Genomic DNA, 22709 nt, shown 5'->3' on the forward strand with positions numbered 1-22709 from the left:
AGCTACTCCAAATCGTACTCAGTAGTTTGTATTCACCCCACCCCAAACATCCCCCCACCCTGCTTGTATGCCATGTCTGACAACATCCTAATGAGACGACGTATGGTGTCACAAGATATCTCCTCCCAGATCTGGACCAGGGCATCACTGAGCTCCTGGACAGTCTGAGGTGTCAGATGGAGCGAAACATAATGTCCCACCCAGAGGTGTTCTATTGGATTGAGGTCAGGCGAGTGAGCGTGGGGGGTCAGTCAATGGTAACAATTCCTTCATCCTCTTGCGAACACATTAGGCCGGGCATTGTTGTGCTCCAAGTGGAACCCAAGACCCACTGCACCAGCACAGGGTCTGACAATGGGGCCAAGGATTTCATCCCGATACCTAATGGCAGTTACAGTGCATCCGGAAAGTATTCACAGCGCATCTCTTTTTCCACATTTTGTTATGTTACAGCCTTATTCCAAAATGGATTAAATTCATTTTTTTCCTCATAATTCTACACACAACACCCCATAATGACAACGTGAAAAATATTTACTTGAGGTTTTTGCAAATTTATTAAAAATAAAAAAACTGAGAAATCCCATGTACATAAGTATACACAGCCTTTGCCATGAAGCTCAAAATTGAGCTCAGGTGCCTCCTGTTTCCCCTGATCATCCTTGAGATGTTTCTGCAGCTTCATTGGAGTCCACCTGTGGTAAATTCAGTTGACTGGACATGATTTGGAAAGGCACACACCTGTCTATAGAAGGTCCCACAGTTGACAGTTCATGTCAGAGCACAAACCAAGCATGAAGCCAAAGGAATTGTCTGTAGACCTCTGAGACAAGATTGTCTTGAGGCACAAATCTGGGGAAGGTTACAGAAAAATTTCTGCTGCTTTGAAGGTCCCAATGAGCACAGTGGCCTCCATCATCCGTAAGTGGAAGAAGTTCGAAACCACCAGGGCTCTTCCTAGAGCTGGACGGCCATCTAAACTGAGTGATCAGGGGAGAAGGGCCTTAGTCAGGGAGGTGACCAAGAACCCGATGGTCAATCTGTCAGAGCTCCAGAGGTCCTCTGTGGAGAGAGGAGAACCTTCCAGAAGGACAACCATCTCTGCAGCAATCCACCAATCAGGCCTGTATGGTAGAGTGGCCAGACGGAAGCCACTCCTTAGTAAAAGGCACATGGCAGCCCACCTGGAGTTTGCCAAAAGGCACCAGAAGGACTCTCAGACCATGAGAAAGAAAATTCTGTGGTCTGATGAGACAAAGATTGAACTCTTTGGTGTGAATGCCAGGCGTCACTGACTTTTGGAGGAAACCAGGCACCGCTCATCACCAGGCCAATACCATCCCTACAGTGAAGCATGGTGGTGGCAGCATCATGCTGTGGGGATGTTTTTCAGTGGCAGGAACTGGGAGACTAGTCAGGATAAAGGGAAAGATGACTGCAGCAATGTACAGAGACATCCTGGATGAAAACCTGCTCCAGAGTGCTCTTGACCTCAGACAGGGGCGACGGTTCATCTTTCAGCAGGACAACGACCCTAAGCACACAGCCAAGATATCAAAGGAGTGGCTTCAGGACAACTCTGTGAATGTCCTTGAGTGGCCCAGCCAGAGCCCAGACTTGAATCTGATTGAACATCTCTGGAGAGATCTTAAAATGGCTGTGCACCGACGCTTCCCATCCAACCTGATGGAGCTTGAGAGGTGCTGCAAAGAGGAATGGGCGAAACTGGCCAAGGATAGGTGTGCCAAGCTTGTGGCATCATATTCAACAAGACTTGAGGCTGGAATTGCTGCCAAAGGTGCATCGACAAAGTATTGAGCAAAGGCTGTGAATACTTATGGACATGGGATTTCTCAGTTTTTTTATTTTTAATAAATTTGCAAAAACCTCAAGTACACTTTTTTCACGTTGTCATTATGGGGTGTTGTGTGTAAAATCCATTCATCCATTTTCCAACCCGCTGAGTCCGAACACAGGGTCACGGGGGCCTGCTGGAGCCAATCCCAGCCAACACAGGGCACAAGGCAGGAAACAATCCTGGGCAGGGTGCCAACCCACCGCAGGACACACACAAACACACCCACACACCAAGCACACACTAGGGCCAATTTAGAATTGCCAATCCACCTAACCTGCATGTCTTTGGACTGTGGGAGGAAACCGGAGCGCCCGGAGGAAACCTACGCAGACACGGGGAAAACATGCAAACTCCATGCAGGGAGGACCCGGGAAGCGAACCCAGGTCCCCAGATCTCCCAACTGCGAGGCAGCAGCGCTACCCACTGCGCCACCGTGCCGTCCATGTGTAAAATTCTGAGGAAAAAAATGAATTTAATCAATTTTGGAATAAGGCTGTAACATAACAAAATGTGGAAAAAGTGATGCGCTGTGAATACTTTCTGGGTGCACTGTAAGGTGTCGTTGTCAAGCCTGTAGAGGTCTGTGCGTCCCTCCATGGATATGCCTCCACAGATATACCATCACTAACCCACCGCCAAACCGGTCATGCTGAACAATGTTACAAGCAGCATAATGTTCTCCACGGCTTCTCCAGACCCTTTAATGTCTGTCACATGTGCTCAGGGTGAACCTGCTCTGATCTGTGAAAAGCACAGGGCGCTCGCCAGTGTTGGACCTGCCAATTCTGGTATTCTATGGCAAATGCCAATCGAGCTCCACAGTGCCCACTAGAGGACGTCAGGCCCTCAGGCCACCCTCATGAAGTCTGTTTCTGATTGTTTGCTCAGAGACATTCACACCAGTGGCCTGCCTGCTGGAGGTCATTTTGTAGGCTATACCAGTGCTCCTCCTTTTCCTCCTTGCCCAATGGAGCAGATACTGGTGGGTCCTGCTGATGGGTTAAGGACCTTCTACGAGGGGCCCTGTCCAGCTCTCTTAGAGTAACTGTCTGTCTCCTGGAATTTCTTCCATGCCCTTGAGACTGTGCTGGGAGACACAGCAAGCCTTCTGGCAGTTACACGTATTGATGTGCCATCCTGGAGAAGTTGGGCTATGTTTGCCACCTCTGTAGGCTCCACGTATGGCCTGTGTGTGACACTGAGCGTAGCCAAATGCAAAACGAGTGACAAAACAGATGAGGAGGGAAAAATGTCAGTGGCCTCCAACTGTTAAACCATTCATTCCAGTTTTGGGGGTCGTCTATCTGATTGTTGCCCCTCTAGTGCACCAAAGCAGCTGCAACTGATGAACAAGGTCCTCTGCTACTTCACTGAGCTGATCAGCAGCCCAAGTTTCATTGACTTGATGCTATACTCAGATTAAAAAATGTTCCTATAATTTTTTTCAGCAGGATATATATATATATATATATATATTCACGGCATTCGTAGTCTGTGTCACAATCTGATTGTATGGGTGGTTACGCTTGTGATTGGCCAGCAATCTGCTAACATCCGCCACGGTGCCCTCAGTTTGTGAGGAGCAGATCATAGAATGGTTGAAATAGTTTACTGTCAAATAAATGCTATATATATATATATATATATATATATATATATATATATATATATATATATACACATACACACACACTTATACATACATACATACATACGAAAGACACTATATAACAGACAGATACTTTATGCAAATATTGGAAAGCGAGTTAACTGTGTATATGTAAAATGGGAATAACGTGTTTTGAGGAATTTAATTTTAAGTGAGATTAACATAAAATATGTGAGTAATGACAACAGTCACTCAGACGAATTATGCCTCTGTTGAAAGAAAATCATCTGATTGCTTTGTTTTAACATTTTCTTTTAGCAAACATATTTACGTTAACGTAACTAGTAAAAATGAAGGTAAAGTAATGTAAATTAGATACATAAAGTGGACATACCCAACAGTTCATTTTTGAGCGTGTCTTGCTCAGTCTGCCCCAGTAGTCCCGGGACATCTTTGTGTTCCACTTTTCACGGGCAGGCGGATCTTCCCTGGAGCGGCTGAGCGGTTTGTTTTTCCGGTTCACTGCAGGTAGCGGTTCGCCTTTACTTGTGATAGACTGGCAGGTTCCTCATTTTTTGTAATCTAAATAATTCAAGTAAGTACACATTTTGAGCTTTCCTGTACAACGTCAATGGAAATTCTTTGGCTGGGCAGCATTCAGCGACCGGTGGGCACGAATACAGCAATACAGTTAGAAGGGTCAAGTTGACATTAAGGTCTTTACGCTGAAACTCCTCCAATTGTACCCTCTAATTAAAAAAGCAAGACTTTGTGCTGCATTGACTCTTCCAGTTTGCATACTCAACAAACAAACGTTATAGTGAGGAGGAGCTGAGCAGACGCGGTAAATGAAGCAGCAATGGCAGTCCGGGATGTCAGCATGCGGGAGAACTTCTGCGAGGGGCAAAGCTAGAAACACGAACGAGAAACGAGCAACGAACTAAAAAAAAAAAACAGATCAGGACAACGCCTTACCAACAGGCCACTGCCTTTAGATTAATTTGCTTTTTTATTATGATTATATTATTAACATTATTTGTTAGCGTACCATTTATCTAGGGGTGGCTGCACGGTGGAGCAGTAGGTACTGTAGCTTCCCGGGTCATCCCTGCGTGGAGTTTGCATGTTCTCCCAGTGTCTGCGTTGGTTTCCTCCGGGTGCTCCGGTTTCCTCCCACAGTCCAAAGGCATTCAGGTTAGGTGCATTGGCGATCCTAAATTGTCCATAGTGTGTGGGTGTTTGCGCCCTGCATGGGGTTTGTTCCTGCCTTGAGCCCTGTGCTGGCTGGGATTGGCTCCAGCAGACCCCCGTGACCCTGTGTTAGGCTGACTGGCTGACCTGTCCTCTAATGACCAATTCCGGTGGAATTTACATTATTAAGTCTAATACTCTTTTTTGAAATAATGAGTGGAGTGTTTAAGGGCTTTCCTAGGTGAATCTCTCTTTATTTCATTTAATGTTTTTAAAGTCGTATCACTCTATTGATCCGCACCCCATGTTTTATCTGACACTATATGGCCACAATATGTGACCTTCTCTAAATGATTGCGTTCAGGTATTTCATGAACAGGTGCATCAAATCAGCATGTAGCCATGCAATCTCCAATGACAAAAAATGGCTCGTAATGAAGAGCTCAGTGACTTTAAATGGGGCATTGGTATATGATGCCACCTTTGCCACAAGTCAGTACATGACAATGCTCAGCTATTCATTCTTCTTCACTCAAATGAATAGAGGGCACTGTCAGAACTTTATTCCATTCCTTCTGGTTTATTTTCTATATCTGCTTTCATGATAATTATTACCAGAAAGGGTACTAGTAAATTCATTGTTATGTTATATGGTTCCTTTTCTACAGAATATTCTGTAACATGTTAGTGATAAAAAAAATGATGAAAGATGCTGCTAATTCTGCTGCCCAGAGGTCCCATCCATTCTTTCATCTGAAGGTCCACTAAGTGCCAAAAGAAGGTCACAAAGATTGGAGCCTAAAAAAATATTGGGTGCAAAGCAGGAAGGAACATGTGTCATGATGCCAGTCCAACATGGCACTCTCATGCCCGCACAGAGCCACAGTGGGTCCATTCTGAGGGTAATATACAACCATTTTAATCCTGAGAACAACAGGCAGACAGAGAGATGAGGCGGCAGTGCAAGCCCCGTGTCTAAGATCTGTGAGGCAGTCACGCTAATCACTGTGCCACTGTGCTCCCTTAGCCCAGAGTTACATGTCACAATTAAGAAACACGTTTCTTTTAAGGGAAGACAAAAACACATCAGAATTAGAATGAAGGCCGATGATATGAGCTCCCTGCTGGCCTAATGCTTATGACATGTCTGACTCCAAGGTGGTGTACGGCCACATCGCCTATGCAGACCCAGAATGTTGACCACATATGGAGGTCCTTCTGCAGAGCTATGGGCTCCAGTGAGCACAGGGTGGCACTAATCTTCACTTCTGGTCCCTTTCTTCTCCCTGGTTCCACATGATGGCAGGTCTGGTGTCTCCACTGATTCATTTCACTCACTAGATGAGTTCATGTTAAGCGCTGGGTAGTCATTCCCTATGTAAGGTGGTATTTATTGAATACAGGTCTTTGTCCAGTCCATTTGGACATTTTCTAACCTTGTTGCCTAGACTAATATGACTAGTTTATCCATTAATTATGTGATGAATCAATACAGTTATCTGGGAAACTCACTCGGTTGTGAGCTGGAGGCCTCAGCTCTCATGATGGCCACAATAAATGCTTGTCTTTGTGCTGGGGAGACAAGGAAAATGACTCTCAAATTTATAGACTAATAAAATTCCATTTTTTCCCCTTTTTTCCTGTAGAGATGAAGGACTTGTTAACTTTCTGTCTGGTGGTCCAGATCCTGCACTTCATTCCATGTAAGTCTCCTTTTTCAAGCTGTTGACAAAATATCAGAAGCTGCTGAATAAAGTCTGGGTGGCATGGTGGAGCAATGGTTGGGCTATAACACAGATCCTCTGTCCTGATTTTAAACCCACTGCCCAGTCAATGTCCATACGGTTCTGATGTTCTCCCTCTCTCCAGGTGGGTTTTCTGCCCACAACACAGAGAGAGGTCTTTTAGATGAATCATTTGATACTGACGGTAAGTTTTTGCCTACTGTACATATACAGTCATATGAAAAAGTTTGGGACCCCCTCTTAATTCTTTGGATTATTGTTTCTCATTGGCTGAACTTCCTTTTAATATCTGACATGCCTTATGGAAACAGTAGGATTTCAGTAGTGACATTAAGTTTATTGGATTAACAGAAAATATGCAATATGCATCATAACAAAATTAGACAGGTGTATAAATGTGGGCACCCCAACAGAGATATGACATCAATACTTAGTTGAGCCTCCTTTTGTAAATCTAACAGCCTCTAGACGCTGTCCTCCTATAGCCTCTGATGAGCGTCTGGATTCTGGATGGAGGTATTTCTGACCATTCTTCATACAAAATCTCTCCAGTTCAGCTAAATTTGATGGACAGCCTGCTTCAAATCATCCCATAGATTTTCAATGATATTCAAGTCAGGGGACTGTGACGGCCATTCCAGAACATTGTACTTCTCCCTCTGCATGAATGCCTTTGTAGATTTCCAACTGTGTTTTGGGTCATTGTCTTGTTGGAATATCCAACCCCTGCGTAACTTCAACTTTGTGACTGATGCTTGAACATTATCCTGAAGAATTTGTTGATCTTGGGTTGAATTCCTCCGACCCTCGAATTTAACAAGGGCCCCATTCCCTGAACTAGCCACACAGCCCCACAGCATGATTTGACCAAATGTGACAGTAGGTAGCAGGTGTTTTTCTTGGAATGCGGTGTTCTTCTCCCACCATGCAAAGAGCTTTTTGTTCTGACCATATAACTCCATTTTTGTCTCATCAGTCCAAAACACTTTCTTCCAAAATGAATCTGGCTTGTCTAAATGAGCATTGGCATACAACAAGCGACTCTGTTTGTGGCGTGAGTGCAGAAAGGGCTTCTTTCTCATCACCCTGCCATACAGATGTTCTTTGTGCAAATTGTGCTGAATTGTAGAATGATGTACAGATACACCATCTGCAGCAAGATGTTCTTGCAGGTCTTTGGAGGTGATCTGTGGGTTGTCTGTCACCATTCTCACAATCCTGCTCATATGCCGCTCCTGTATTTTTATTGGCCTGCCAGACCTGCTGGGTTTAACAGCAACTGTGCCTGTGGCCTTCCATTTCCTGATGACATTCCTTACAGTTGATACTGACAGTTTAAACCTCTGAGATGGCTTTTTGTAGCCTTTTCCTAAACCATGGGACTCAACAATCTTTGTTTTCAGATCTTTGGAGAGTTGCTTTGAGGATCCCATGCTGTCGCTCTTCAGAGGAGAGTCAAAGGGAATGAAGCACAACTTGTAATTGACCACCTTAAATACCTTTATATCTCATGATGGACACACCTGTCTATGAAGTTCAAGGCTTAACGAGCTCATCCAACCAACCAATCAGCATTGAGCAGTGACAGGCATTCAAATCAGCACAATGACAAGGGGACCCACATTTGTGCACAGCCAGTTTTTCACATTTGATTTAATTTCATACAACTAAAAACTGCGTCACTAAAAATCTTTGTTCGGAAAACACCGCAGTACTCAGATGTTCCTAGGAAATGAAAGACTTGCCACTGTTATCTTTACTGTTGAAAGGAAAGCCAATTATTATGCAGGCTGAGAGGGGTTCCCAAAGTTTTTCATATGACTGTATCTCCCTGTAATGGACTGACATTATGTCCTGTATTAATGCAGCCTGGTTGGAAAACCCACCACTCACCCAACACTAAATATGGACAAAGCAGTTGGGATAAGTTACACTTTTTTTATCTAAGAGGAAATTTTGTTTCCTGCTGAAAAGTAAAACATTTAAAACATTATTACACATAAATATGAAAATAAGCTGAGAGGCAACCTACAATATGACAGCCATCACTACACACAACCATAAGATTTTTACAGATAAGAATAATAAGCTTGAACTGTACATCACAATAATTCGGAATGAATAAAATCTTAATGTGAAACCTTGATGGGCTGTGTGAGTTTTTTAATGCAGCTGTTCGATGTGTCTCCACCTAGTGGTTAAAGTTCTGAATTGCTCAATTATGACAATTCCCCGATTGTGATTCCAAGTAAATCGCTGCAGTTGCCAGGATTCACGTCACAAAGTAAAGCTAACGAAGTCAGCTGAGTGGTTTACAGAAGAGAGAAGGTACTATATAACCCAACAAGGTCACAGAGTCAGTTTCAATCCCTTCACCCCACTTGAAGTGCATCACCTAAAGTCTTCACATTGGTACAACTGAAAAATCTAAGTTGTACTTGTGAAGTGCCTTGGATTGGTCTTGAGTGTGGAAAGGTTCTACAGTGCCTGTAAAATAATGCACCCCCTCCAACACTTTACTAATTTCTTGTTATATAACAGTGGGTTTATTTATATTTTATGGCACTGATCAACATAAATGTCAAAGTGAAAACAGATGTCTATGCAGTGGCCTAAATTAATTATAAATATATCACAAAATAACTGATATAATAATTCTGGAATGCCTACAAGTCAAGATTTAGCAGGCAGCAGCCACAACAACCTTGAGTTTGCATGCTCAGGTCTCTCTCTCAATCATCTCTGTTATTTCTCCTCTTCTTCATCTTGGACAAACTGCTCAGCTCTGTCAGGTCTCATGGTGATCGTGTCAAGTCCAGCCACAGATTCCCTGTTGGATTTTGATCTGGGCTCTGACTTGGCCATTCCAGGACATTCACCTTGTTGTTTTGAAGCCATTCCTTTGAATCTTTGACTTTATGATCGGGCTTGCTGTCATGTTCTCCCAAGGTGCAGGTTTCCCAAAGACCACATCAGGTTTTCCCTCAGGACTTCCTTGTATTTTGCTGTACTCATTTTCCCCTCACATGCTTTCAGTGGCCTGCTGCAGAGAAGCTCCCCTTGAGAACCGATGCTGCCACCATCTTGCTTCATTTTTTGGATCACGTGATATTTAGTGTAACATGGTGTTTAGTTTGATGGGCTCAATGTTGATCTTGTCAGACTGTAGAACTTTCTTCTAGGTGAATTCAGAGTCGCCCATGTGCCATCTGCCAAGATGTCCTCTCTGTTATCTCTCTTTGTCTGTAAAGCTGAGACTAGTGAAGCATCCAGGAGCAGTTGTTGTCTGCACAGTCTCTTCAATGTTATCCACTGTAGCTTGTGACTCCTTTAGAGTTCTCAAAGGTCTCTTGGTTGCCTCCCTTACTTGATTTCTTCAGTTTTTCTGTTATATTTCCAGTTGTGCCATTTTCTTTCCATTTTTTTTGACATAAAGATAGATAGATAGATAGATAGATAGATAGATAGATAGATAGATAGATAGATAGATAGATATGAAAGGCACTATATAATAATAATAATAATAATAATAATAATAGATAGGGGCGGCACGGTGGCGCAGTGGGTAGCGCTGCTGCCTCGCAGTTGGGTGATCTGGGGACCTGGGTTCGATTCCCGGGTCCTCCCTGCGTGGAGTTTGCATGTTCTCCCCGTGTCTGCGTGGGTTTCCTCCGGGCGCTCCGGTTTCCTCCCACATTCCAAAGACATGCAGGTTAGGTGGATTGGCGATTCTAAATTGGCCCTAGTGTGTGCTTGGTGTGTTTGTGTGTGTCCTGCAGTGGGTTGGCACCCTGCCCAGGATTGGTTCCTGCCTTGTGCCCTGTGTTGGCTGGAATTGGCTCCAGCAGACCCCTGTGACCCTGTGTTCGGATTCAGCGGGTTGGAAAATGGATGGATGGATGGATAATAGATAGATAGATAGATAGATAGATAGATAGATAGATAGATATGAAAGGCCTATATAATAATAATAATAATAATAATAATAATAATAATAATGATAGATAGATAGATAGATAGATAGATAGATAGATAGATAGATAGATAGATAGATATGAAAAGCAATATATAATAATAATAATAATAATAGATAGATAGATAGATAGATAGATAGATAGATAGATAGATAGATAGATAGATAGATAGATATGAGAGGCCTATATAATAATAATAATAATAATAATAATAATAATAATAATAGATAGATAGATAGATAGATAGATAGATAGATAGATAGATAGATAGATAGATAGATAGATAGATAGATATGAAAGGCACTCTATAGTAATAATAATAATAGATAGATAGATAGATATGAAAAGCACTATATAATAATAATAATAATAATAATAATAATAATAATAATAATAATAGATAGATAGATAGATAGATAGATAGATAGATAGATAGATAGATAGATAGATATGAAAGGCACTATATAATAATAATAATAATAATAATAATAATAATAATAAATAGATAGATAGATAGATAGATAGATAGATAGATAGATAGATAGATAGATAGATAGATATGAAAGGCACTATATAATAATAATAATAATAATAATAATAGATAGATAGATAGATAGATAGATAGATAGATAGATAGATATAAAAGGCACTATATAATAATAATAATAATAATAATAGATAGCTAGATAGATAGATAGATAGATAGATAGATAGATAGATAGATAGATAGATAGATAGATAGATAGATAGATAGATAGATAGATATGAAAGGCCTATATAATAATAATAATAATAATAATAGATAGATAGATAGATAGATAGATAGATAGATAGATAGATAGATATGAAAAGCACTATATAATAATAATAATAATAATAATAATAATAATAATAATAATAATAATAATAATAATAGATAGATAGATAGATAGATAGATAGATAGATAGATAGATAGATAGATAGATAGATATGAAAGGCACTATATAATAATAATAATAGATAGATAGATAGATAGATAGATAGATAGATAGATAGATAGATAGATAGATAGATAGATAGATAGATAGATAGATAGATAGATAGATAGATAGATAGACATTATGATTTGAACACACACTAGAATGACTAAAAAGGAAGAAAATTTGAAAAGAAAGAAACCTTCTGACTTGGCAGTACCAGTGGGGCACTAAGCAGATGTACTGCTGTTGATATAACGGACCTCCAGTCGCCTTTCTTGACCCATTGCTGCTGAACGATTTGTTGGTTGAAAGTTCTCAGTGTTGTTGTGCCATAGAAAGCATGTGTAGCATTGTTCATAATGGCACTCAGTTTGGTCTTCATTCCCTCCTCCTGTACTAATGCCAGGGTGCCCCATAGCTGAGTCTGCCCTGTTAATTAGCTTAATGATTCGGTGGGCCTCTCTTAAAGTGACGTTACCAGCACAGCACACCACACTGGCCATCACAGAGTTGTAGAAGAGATTAACAATGTCACTATGCACATTAAACGAATGCAGTCTCCTAAGAGAAAAAGAGCCTGCTCTGCCCTTTCTTCTCTATTTCTGCTGTATTCCAACCTGTCATTATCATAGACCCCCAAGTACTTGTAGGAGTGGAAGACCTCTACGTCCACTGCCTGAATAGTGACCCTATATAGACGCTGTTTTGGTGTGGTGAAAGTCAATAACCAGTTCCTTGGTTTTGCTAATGTTACGTTGTTGTTAAGGATTGGTAATGTGGTGTAGTGGTTAAGTCTTTGGACTTCAATTCACGCTACTGACACGGTGTGATCACAAGTGAATCACTTGAGCTTCCAATTGGAAAACCAAAAGAAATGTAACCAATTGTATCATAAATGTTGTAAGTCACCTTAGATGATGGTGTCAGCCAAATAAGAAAATGTAAATGTTAAATTGCAGTCATTTCCTAAAGTTCTCCCTCTGAATCCTCTCTTCTGTCTCAGCCCCCTTATCGATACCCCCCATAAGTGCAGAATCATCTGAGAATTTTTACACAGGACCTGACCTGCTGTTCTATTTCTAGTCTGATGTGTCACAGAGTGAAGAGTAAAGCAGACAGGCCTGTTCCTCGTGGTGTTGCTCACACAGTCCTTGAGTCTCACAGATGGTGATCTGCCTGACTGATAGTCCATTATCAGGACACCACAGGCTCATCACCCGCATATCTCTAAGTTTAACAGGGGTGGCTGGATGGTATTGAAGAAATCAAAAGCACGTCATCATCACAGTGTGGTCATCTTTGGTGAAAATAAGCCTTGTAGAGCAGACAGATAATCGCATCCACCACTCCAATCTCTGGCTTATAGGCAAACTGCATGTTTGCTGACGTGGCCGAGTATATTAAAGCCATTGCTTCTTGCTTATAGTTTGGTGGCTTAGCACCCCACTTTCTAAAAGTAGAAGCAGGAAAAGCACCGCTCTTCTAACTGTAACATTAGAAGAAGAGATCATTTCTGTAAGTGGCACAACCTGCTGTTGTTTTTATAGTCGGAGGTGTACAGAGTGAACCGGAAAGGAAACAGGCCTGTTCTTTGTGGTGCTGCAGTGTCACACAGTCCTTGAGTCTCACAGATGGTGGTCTGCCTGACTGATAGTCCATTATCAGGACACCACAGGCTCATCACCTGTATATATCTCTGAGTTTAACAGGGATGGCTGGATGGTATTGAAGGCACTGTAGAAATCAAAAGCACATCATTCTCACAGTGTGGTCATCTTTGTCCAGGTGAGAATAAGCCTTATGGAGCAGACAGATAATCGCATCCACCACTCCAATCTCTGGCTTAGAGGCAAACTGCATGTTTGGTGATGTGGCTGAGTATATTAAAGCCATTGCTTCTTGCTTATAGTTTGGTGGCTTAGCACCCCACTTTCTAAAACTGGAAGCAGGAAAAGCATCGCTCTACTAACTGTAACATTAGAGGAAGAGAATTGCAGAGAAGTTTTGTAAGTGGCATGAACTGCTGTTATTTTTATAGTTGGAGGTGTAGAGAGTGAACAGAAAAGGAAACCAGTCTGTTCCTTGTGGTGCTCCAGTTTTGCTCACATCCATATTAGAAACAACGTCCTTGTCTCCATTCCCTAAGCTCTGCTATTCATGCAGTTGCTTGTGTTCTTTTGTCTTCATGGTGTATGTTAGGCCACCATACTGACTCATCCCAAGAGAGAATGTTCAGATACAATCAGCTGAAACCCCAGATAGGTGACCTTCATTGATGGGCTTCTAAAACCAAGGGGCTGCACCAGTGACATGTCACATCGAAAGGTGTGAATACTGAAGAGATACATAATTTTCAGTTTCAAATTTCTAATTTAGGGCGGCACGGTGGTGCAGTGGTAAGGCTGCTGCCTTGCAGTTAGGAGACCTAGGTTTCCTCCCTGTGTGGAGTTTGCATGTTCTCCCCGTGTCTGCGTGGGTTTTCTCCCACAGTCCAAAGACATGCAGGTTAGGTGCATTGGCGATCCTGAATCATCCCTAGTGTGTGCTTGGTGTGTGGATGTGTGTCCTGCGGTGGGCTGGCACCCTGCTCAGGGTTTGTTTTCTGCCTTGCTCCCTGTAGTTAGGTTATAGCGCAGGGGTGGCTAACTCCAGGCCTAGAGTGCCGCAGAAGCTGCGGGTTTTCATTCTAACCATCTTCTTAATTAGTGACCAGTTTTTGCTGCTGATTACTCCTTTTAATTAACTTGACTCGGGGCCCATACTTGTTTCTTTTTCTTTAATTAGCAGCCAAACAATAATGAGACACAAAACAAGCCACCACATGACCAGCTCCCCTGTGCCCATCACATAATATCTGAAATTGAAGAGAGGTGATGGTCTTGGTATGGTTGATCTCTCAGGTCACCAAAACATTTTGACGGTGCTATTAGAAAGAACAGAAGAACAACAGTTTTGTAAATGTCTGCTGTGGCAGAATGAGAGCAGCAACAAGCCATGGAATTAAATAATGGGTTTAATTAACAGCAAGAATCGGCTTCTCATTAAGAAAGTGACTGGAGTGAAACTGGTTGGAGTTTGAAGCCCCAGTTTAGCTGGTCGTCTGTTAGCTCGTTTCACATCTCATTTCTGCTTGGCTGTCATTTAATGAAGAAAGGAATCAATCGAGGGAGCTGAACTCTTCTAACAGGGCTGTTAAAGTGATGGGGAAAAAGTTAATTCGCAATGAAAACTGGTCACTGATTAGGAGAAGGGTTAGAATGAAAACCTGCAGCCACTGCGGCCCTCCTGGCCCCTGGAGTTCAACACCCCTATTATAGCAGGTTGGATAACGGATGGATGGGTATTTCTAATTTATTTAGACTAGTTCACTTTGACACTAAAAAGTCTCCTCCAGCCAGATGAAATCCACTGGATTCACTTCCAAAGAAGTGAATACTTTTATAGGCAGCTGTGAAAGGCGCTATATAGTGCCCGACCCGGCACAGACTGAGAGAGACGCATGTACTTAAATAAAACACACTTTATTTCTTCTTCAGCCGTGGGGCACGCCTTCCCCGTGTCCCACAGGCCCAACACAGTCCCAAATACACTCACAATTACTCTCTCTTCTCCCTTTTACCACCACTCCTCCTCAGGCTTAGTCCTCCTCCTCCCGATTCTGGCTCTCTCGAGTGGTGGTGGCTGGTCTTTTTATACCCCACCTGGACGTAGTCCAGGTGCTCGGTCACCTGGGCCTAATTGCATTTCCGGGTGGGGCTGAGGAATTGACCAGCCGGGCTGGAAAGTCCATGCAGCTCCCCCTGGCGGCCATCCAAGCCCCCAACCAGGCTGTGGAGGACTCCATGTCCCATGGAGCCATGTGCCAGGCTGGGGAATCACCATCCGCCAGGGAGGCTGCCACCAAGCGTCCCGGGGGAGGTATTGAGCTGCCCGTGGTGGCTCCCCCGGAACAGATGCAGCAGAGGCGTCCCTGCCGGGCATGGACCCTGGCTGTCCTTTACACAGCGTACATGTAATCTCTTGGTGGTTGTGATGCTCCATCATCCGCTGCCATGGTCACCTTTCTGCCTTTAGGGAATCTTGTAGTTCAGCATTTCTCAACCTTTAAGTTTTCATAACAGTTTTAATCGCACCCCCTTAACGTTTTTTTGAAAGGAGCCCACTAATACCAATTTGTTCTTTTTTAATTAATGATATATCATAGGTGCATATTTTATTATACCTACTTAACTTTTATCGACATTTATCTAACTCTAGATTTGATTCTGAGGGTTCATGTTATAGAAACTTAGAAACAGTTGTAGTGGATGTGAGAAGGAGATTTGTAGTCTATTCAGGAAGAAAAGCACTATATACAGTCAAAGTAAAAAGTATGTGAACCCTTTGGAATGATCTGGTTTACTGCAGGAATTGGTCATAAAAAGTGATCTGATCTTCATCTAAGTCACAGGTCCTGATATACACAATGAGCTTAAGCCAATGACACACACAAACTTCTACTCTTTCATGTCTTTATTTTACAAACGCATTCAACATTCACAGTGGTAGTGGAAAAAGTAAGTGAACCTTGGGATTTAATAACTGGTTGACCCTCCTTTGGCAGCAATGACCTCAACCAGGCGCTTCCTGTAACTGCAGATCAGACCTGCACATCGTGCAGGGGGAATTTGAGTCCATTCTTCCCTGCAGAACTGCCTTAACACTTCCATATTCTTTGGTTGTCTTCTGTGTATGGCTCTCTCTCTTCAAGTCATTCAATAGGATTGAGATCTGGGCTCTGACTGGGCCACTCCAAAAGGCTGAGTTTGTTCTTCTGAAGCCATTGTGCTGTGGATTTGCTGCGATGTTTGGGGTCATTGTCCTGTCGCATCACCCAGCCTCTTCTGAGCTTAAGTTGACGGACAGACACCCTCACGTTATTCTGGAGAATTTGTTGATAAACTTGTGAATTCATTTTCCCCTCAATGATGGCAAGCTGTCCAGGCCCTGATGCAGCAAAGCAGGCCAAAATCATGATGTTCCCTCCACCATACTTTACTGTAGGGATGATGTTTTGATGTTGATACGCAGTGCCCTTTTTACGTCAAATGAAGTTCTGCTTGTTCCTCCTAAATAGTTCAGTTTTGGTTTCATCACTCCACAGTACCGTTGTGGAGTGTCCAAGTGCTCTTTCAGCAATGTTCTTTTTTGATAGCAGTGGCTTCCTTCTTGGTGTCCTGCCATGGACTCCTTTCTTGTTCAATGTTTCGAGTATAGTTCACTCATGAACAGACATGTTAGCCAGTTCTAATGACTTCTTCAAGTCCTTTGCTGTCACTCTAGGGTTCTTCTTTACCTCATTGCTGACTTTCCGTTGTGCTCTTGGGGTCATCTTGGCAGGGCACCCACTTCTAGGCAGAGTAGCCACAATACCAAATTGTCTCCATTTACTGACAACTTGCCTAACAGTAGACTGATGAAGATCTAAAATCTTTGAGATGACTTTGCAACCCTTTCCAGCCTTATGTAGATTAACAATTCTCCATCGTAGCTCATCAGACAGCTCTTTTGTGCGAGGCCTGATTCCCATCTGGATATGCTTCTTGTCAAAAGCTCAGACTCAAGCTTTATAGTGTTTTTGATCAATCAAAGTCATTCTGGGCCACCACACCTATGAACTCGTTTCATTAAATGGACTCCAGGGGCCTCATGTACAAATGTTGTGTACGAACATTTCCACGCTCAAATCGCGATGTATAAAACCTAAACTTGGCGTAAAGCCACGCACATTTCCACAGTACCTCATGCCCCGGCATACGCAATTTCTCCGCTCGGTTTTGCAGACTGGCGGCACCCAGCATCAAAGCAGTGCTACTGTTCCTGTGTGGTCACCCTTTCTTTCTTAGATCCACATTCCTGACACGGCTTTATAAATACACTGAAACTAACTGCATATTGTTTATTAGTGTAATGCATCTGATTGTAATTAACCTGCAGCATATAATGGTCCAGGGAATAGCCATAGTATTCCAAATACCATAACTGCTTTAGCTTTGTTACTCTAAATGTATCTTCTTCTTCTTTCAGCTGCGCCTGTTAAGGGTTGCCACAGCAGATCATCTTTTTCCATATTACTCTCACTGCGCCACTCGTAGTATTTATATCACTGTATCTGAGTGGGGAATCACAGCAGCAGCTGATCGGAAAGAGAATTATTGGTATACAGCATGAAGCAGACGCTGCCTGAGCCACGGCAAAATGTTTCAGAGACTTTCCTGTACGGACTTCGTGGTTTAGAAAAAGTTTCATCCCAAGAACTATAAATGCACTCAATCAGTCCATCAAGTGCTCCTTGTAGAACTGTTTACTTATAAGTACAATCACCTCACTGTAAACTTGGGATACAGTTATAATATTGCACAACCTGCGCCACTTTATAAAGCACGTATGTACATATGATAATGATATCATTTTTAAGATGAAATGCAGCAAAATATGTTGATTATATTATACAGATAAAACCTTAACTTCATTTAAATAATCAGTATTGTTAATAATTAAACATGTGATTACACGGTGCCGCAGCGCTAGCTAGTTCATGGATTGTTTCTGCATTGTGCTGTATTCTTACTGGTGCTGACGTGACACTGGAAGGATAGACGGATAGAATAATTAAACATGTACTACGAAGATATTTCAATGTTCCTTAAAAGTTTTGAAGAATCGGCGTTCTAAGCTTACAAATGGATTCACGTCTATTACAGAGCTGATTGTGTGGCGATTGGGTATTTGGAGAAAGAAAAGTAAGGACAGGAATTGGAGGTTAGTACGTTTGAAAGAGACAGTACTGCTGCAATAAATTATTTCATCGAAGGTCGCGCATGTTTAATAACATGCTTTAACTCCTATCATCATGAAAAAGATATCACGTATACATCTCAGTATTTTAATTATTCAGAGAGCTGTAATATCACGAATGTAATGGATTCTGTGTCCTGTCGGAGAAAGAGAAAGCCCGTTTAAGAAGCAGGTAGTGATTCACACACAGAGCACATAGAAGATCAAATACAGAACAAAGCATTTAATGTGCTACTTTAGTTACAATGGGATTTGAGAAACTAGTAAATTAAACAATTTTAAGATGAAGTTTATGATGTTCTACTTTAATGGCAAAATAAACTACGTGATTAAAGTGGAAATTTTGAGATTAAAGTTGACATTTTGTGCTTTTTTCCCCACTGTGTGCCTATTTTTTTTTTGTCTGTACCCTAATAAGCTTTCATATGACACTCAGACGGTGGGCTACGACTTGCCTTTTCACGGCGACTTTGATATGTGATTTCTTTTTTATTTCGGGCACTGTGCGACTTTGTGAACTTGAGCTTTCGAGTTTCTCCAACACTCTGTCACTCGATCAGCTTCCTTTTGTTGATTATACCACTGTTTAAATCAAAAAATAGTACGTTTTTCCTTTGCCTCCCCTTGGTATTCGCTGAAATTCTTATATTTTCCCCCATGCTTTTCCTATTGTCTTTTCACAGAAGGCTATTTATATTGATTTGCATATTCAAACAGGCGTAATTCTGGGAGGAGTTGGGGCGGGACAGAAGGTGCGTGCACGTGTGTTACTTTTCACGCTGACCTGGATTTATGTAGCGGAAGAACGTGAAAGTTTGTGTACGTACTTATTCCTGCATCTGGATTTTTCTGTGCGTACGCACATTCCTGCTTTTGTGCTTACGCCATGTTATAGTGTGAGTTCTACGCACGGCATTATGCATGAGGCCCCAGGAGTGCTAAATTCTGGCTGCAATGAGCTTTTTAAAAAGTCATTAGCTTAGGGTTCACTTACTTTGTCCAACCTCACAGTTTAAATGATTTTTTCAATATGGTCAAAAATTCTCTGAAAATCTCTGTATCTTTAGTTATAGGAGACTATGATTGTTCATTATTGTGACGGACATGAAGATACGACCATGTTTTGTATGGGAATTAGACATAAATATAGATAATTCCTAGGGGTTCATATACTTTTTACTTTGACTGTAATAAAACAAAGTCACAAGTTCATTTATTATCTAACAGCACCACAATGCCTTAACACCAACAACAGTCTCTTTTTCTTTCTCTTTCTCTTTCTCTGACCTCCACTACCTCCTCACAAGCTCCATCTCCTTCCTCCCAACTCCGACTCGTCTACTGGAGAGAGGCGGCCCCTTTTATAATAACTCGGATGGGCTCCAGGTGCTCTGTCCGATGACACTTCCTGGTGTGGCGGAAGTGTCAGATGAGTACCCGGAAGCACTCCAGGTGGCCCTGGGATTCCTTCCGGCAGCACTTCCTGGTGTGGCAGAAGTGCTGCCATCCAGGGTTCCTTGACCGCCTGGGCACCCCCTGGCAATGGCCACGTCCTCCCTTAGGGTCTGTTCTAATGGCCCCCAGGCAGACCAGGGTGGCTGCCCTCTCGTGGTCTAGGGGAGGTATTGTCCCTCTCGTGAACCGTCCAGGCGTCCCGGATGGATAAGGTCTCTGGCAGTCTGCCACAAAAGATAATATGAAAACTTCCAAAGGAGTGAATACTTTTATAGGCACTGTACATATAATCTCTGGGTTGTTGTGATGCTCCGTGTCCACAGCCATGGGCAGCGTCCTTCCTTTAGAGAATCTTGTAGTTCAATATCTAAATTCAGCTTGGTCATGTTGTATTTCTTATTCTTATTCTTATGCTCAGGATTTCATGTTGTAGAAATTCAGAAGCAGTTGTACTGGATATGCGAAGGACATTTGTAGTCTAACCAGAAAAAAGGCACTATATAACAAAACAAAGTGATAACAACCTCCCAGGGTATCCAAGGTTGGCCCTGTGATGACGCAGGCTTTCCTGATAAATGTATTCAGACATTGTGCTTCTTTTGAGCTCAGGTTGTTTCACCAGGAGACCATAGCACTATTATGGACTGGCAGAACATTTCCATCAGTTTGCTTTACACATCAACAGACCTGAGTCTCCCTAACAAGTCCAGTCTGCTCTGACCATTCTTCTCCAGTGCCACTATGTTGTCAGACCAGTCCAATTTGATGGTACTTGTAGCTCTGCACCACTTCCATGTCCTCCCACTAGATGGTGACTGGTCTCAGAGGCATCTTTGGCATACCTTAAAGTCCACCACCAGCTCTTTTGTCTTGCTGATGTTGAGTTTCAGGTGGTTGTCCCTGCACCACAAGATGAAGGCCTCCTCAGCCTTCCTGTACTCCGACTCGTCTCCATTGTTAATGCAGTCTGTGATAGAGGAGTCCTCTGAAAATTTCTGTAGGTGGCAAGTGCTGCTATTCTGCTGGAATTCTGTGGTTTAGAGGGATGAACAGGAAGGGAGACAGGACAGTTCCCTGATGTGCTCCAGTATTACATAAAACTATTTCTGACACACAGTCCACCAACTTCTGTCTGTTGGTCAGGTAGTCCATCATCCAGGAGACTGTAGGGGCATCAAGATTCACAGCCTTGAGCTTTTTCTCCAGTCGATGAGGCAGAGTGGCTTTAAAAGCACTGGACAAGTCAAAGAACATGAGCCTGACTGTGGTGTCAGCTTTGTCAGAATCAGAATCAGCTTTATTGGCCAAGTATATGTACACATACAAGGAATTGGACTCCGGTTTTACCTAGTATTGTCTCTGATTCAAGTCTTGGCCACTCAAGGACATTCACAGAGTTGTCCTGAAGCCACTCCTTTGATATCTTGGCTGTGTGCTTAGGGTCGTTGTCCTGCTGAAAGATGAACCGTCGCCCCAGTCTGAGGTCAAGAAGCGCTCTGGAGCCGGTTTTCATCCAGGATGTCTCTGTACATTGCTGCAGTCATCTTTCCCTTTATCCTGACTAGTCTCCCAGTTCCTGCCGCTGAAAAACATCCCCATAGCATGATGCTGCCACCACCATGCTTCACTGTAGGGATGGTATTGGCCTGGTGATGAGCGGTGCCTGGTTTTCTCCAAACGTGACGCCTGGCATTCACACCAAAGAGTTCAATCTTTGTCTCATCAGACCAGAGAATTTTCTTTCTCATGGTCTGAGAGTCCTTCAGGTGCCTTTTGGCAAACTCCAGGCAGGCTGCCATGTGCCTTTTACTAAGGAGTGGCTTCCGTCTGGCCACTCTACCATACAGGTCTGATTGGTGGATTGCTGAAGAGATGGTTGTCCTTCTGGAAGGTTCTCCTCTCTCCACAGAGGACCTCTGGAGCTCTGACAGATTGACCATCGGGTTCTTGGTCACCTCCCTGACTAAGGCCCTTCTCCCCCGATCGCTCAGTTTAGATGGCCGTCCAGCTCTAGGAAGAGCCCTGGTGGTTTCAAACTTCTTCCACTTACGGATGATGGAGGACACTGTGCTCATTGGGACCTTCAAAGCAGCAGAAATTTTTCTGTAACCTTCCCCAGATTTGTGCCTCAAGACAATCCTGTCTCGGAGGTCTACAGACAATTCCTTTGACTTCATGCTTGGTTTGTGCTCTGACATGAACTGTCAACTGTGGGACCTTATATAGACAGGTGTGTGCCTTTCCAAATCATGTCCAGTCAACTGAATTTACCACAGGTGGACTCCAATGAAGCTGCAGAAACATCTCAAGGATGATCAGGGGAAACAGGATGCACCTGAGCTCAATTTTGAGTTTCATGGCAAAGGCTGTGAATACTTATGTACATGTACTCTCTCAGTTTTTTTATTTTTAATAAATTTGCAAATAACTCAAGTAAACTTTTTTCACGTTGTCATTATGGGGTGTTGTGTGTAGAATTCTGAGAAAAAAATGAATTTAATCCATTTTGGAATAAGGCTGTAACATAACAAAATGTGGAAAAAGTGATGCGCTGTGAATACTTTCTGGATGCACTGTACAACCTCTGCTGGGCCTTTTTGACAATCGTGTCTATGTTTGGTGCTCACTTCAGGTCCTGGGAAATTGTGGATCCCAGAAACCTAAAGTTTTCCACAGCAGACACAATGCTGCTGAGTAGTGTGAGAGGGGGCAACACTGGGGGGCTCCTCCTGAAGTCCACTGTCATCTCCACAGTTTTAAGCTTGTTCAGCTCCAGGTTGTTTTGACCGCACCAGAGGGCCAGCTGTTCGACCTCTCATCTGTATACAGACTCGTCACTGTCCTTGATGAGGCCAATGACTGTCATATCATCTGCAAACTTCAGGAGTTTAACAGATGGGCCTCTTGAGGTGCAGTCATTTGTGTAGAGGGAGAAGAGCAGAGGGGAGAGGACACATCCCTGGGGGGCGCCAGTGCTGACTGTTCGTGTGCTGGATGTGATTTTTCCCAGTCTCACTTGCTGCTTCCTATCTGTCAGGAAGTTTGTGATCCACTGGCAGATGGGAGCTGGTACAATGAG

The 22709-nt window shown here is 42.8% G+C and overlaps 1 protein-coding gene across 1 annotated transcript in view; it reads left to right on the forward strand.

Annotated features, from left to right (window-relative positions):
- LOC114641150 (uncharacterized) overlaps window positions 1-22709 on the forward strand; it is a 61592-nt gene that overhangs the window by 19636 nt on the left and 19247 nt on the right. Inside the window, exon 2 of the mRNA XM_028790256.2 lies at window positions 6306-6362. Within this exon, the coding sequence (XP_028646089.1) occupies window positions 6306-6362 (57 nt within the window). The remainder of the gene's footprint in view (window positions 1-6305; window positions 6363-22709) is intronic.

Source organism: Erpetoichthys calabaricus, chromosome 4 (assembly GCF_900747795.2).
Source record: "Erpetoichthys calabaricus chromosome 4, fErpCal1.3, whole genome shotgun sequence".
Taxonomy (NCBI): domain Eukaryota; kingdom Metazoa; phylum Chordata; class Cladistia; order Polypteriformes; family Polypteridae; genus Erpetoichthys; species Erpetoichthys calabaricus.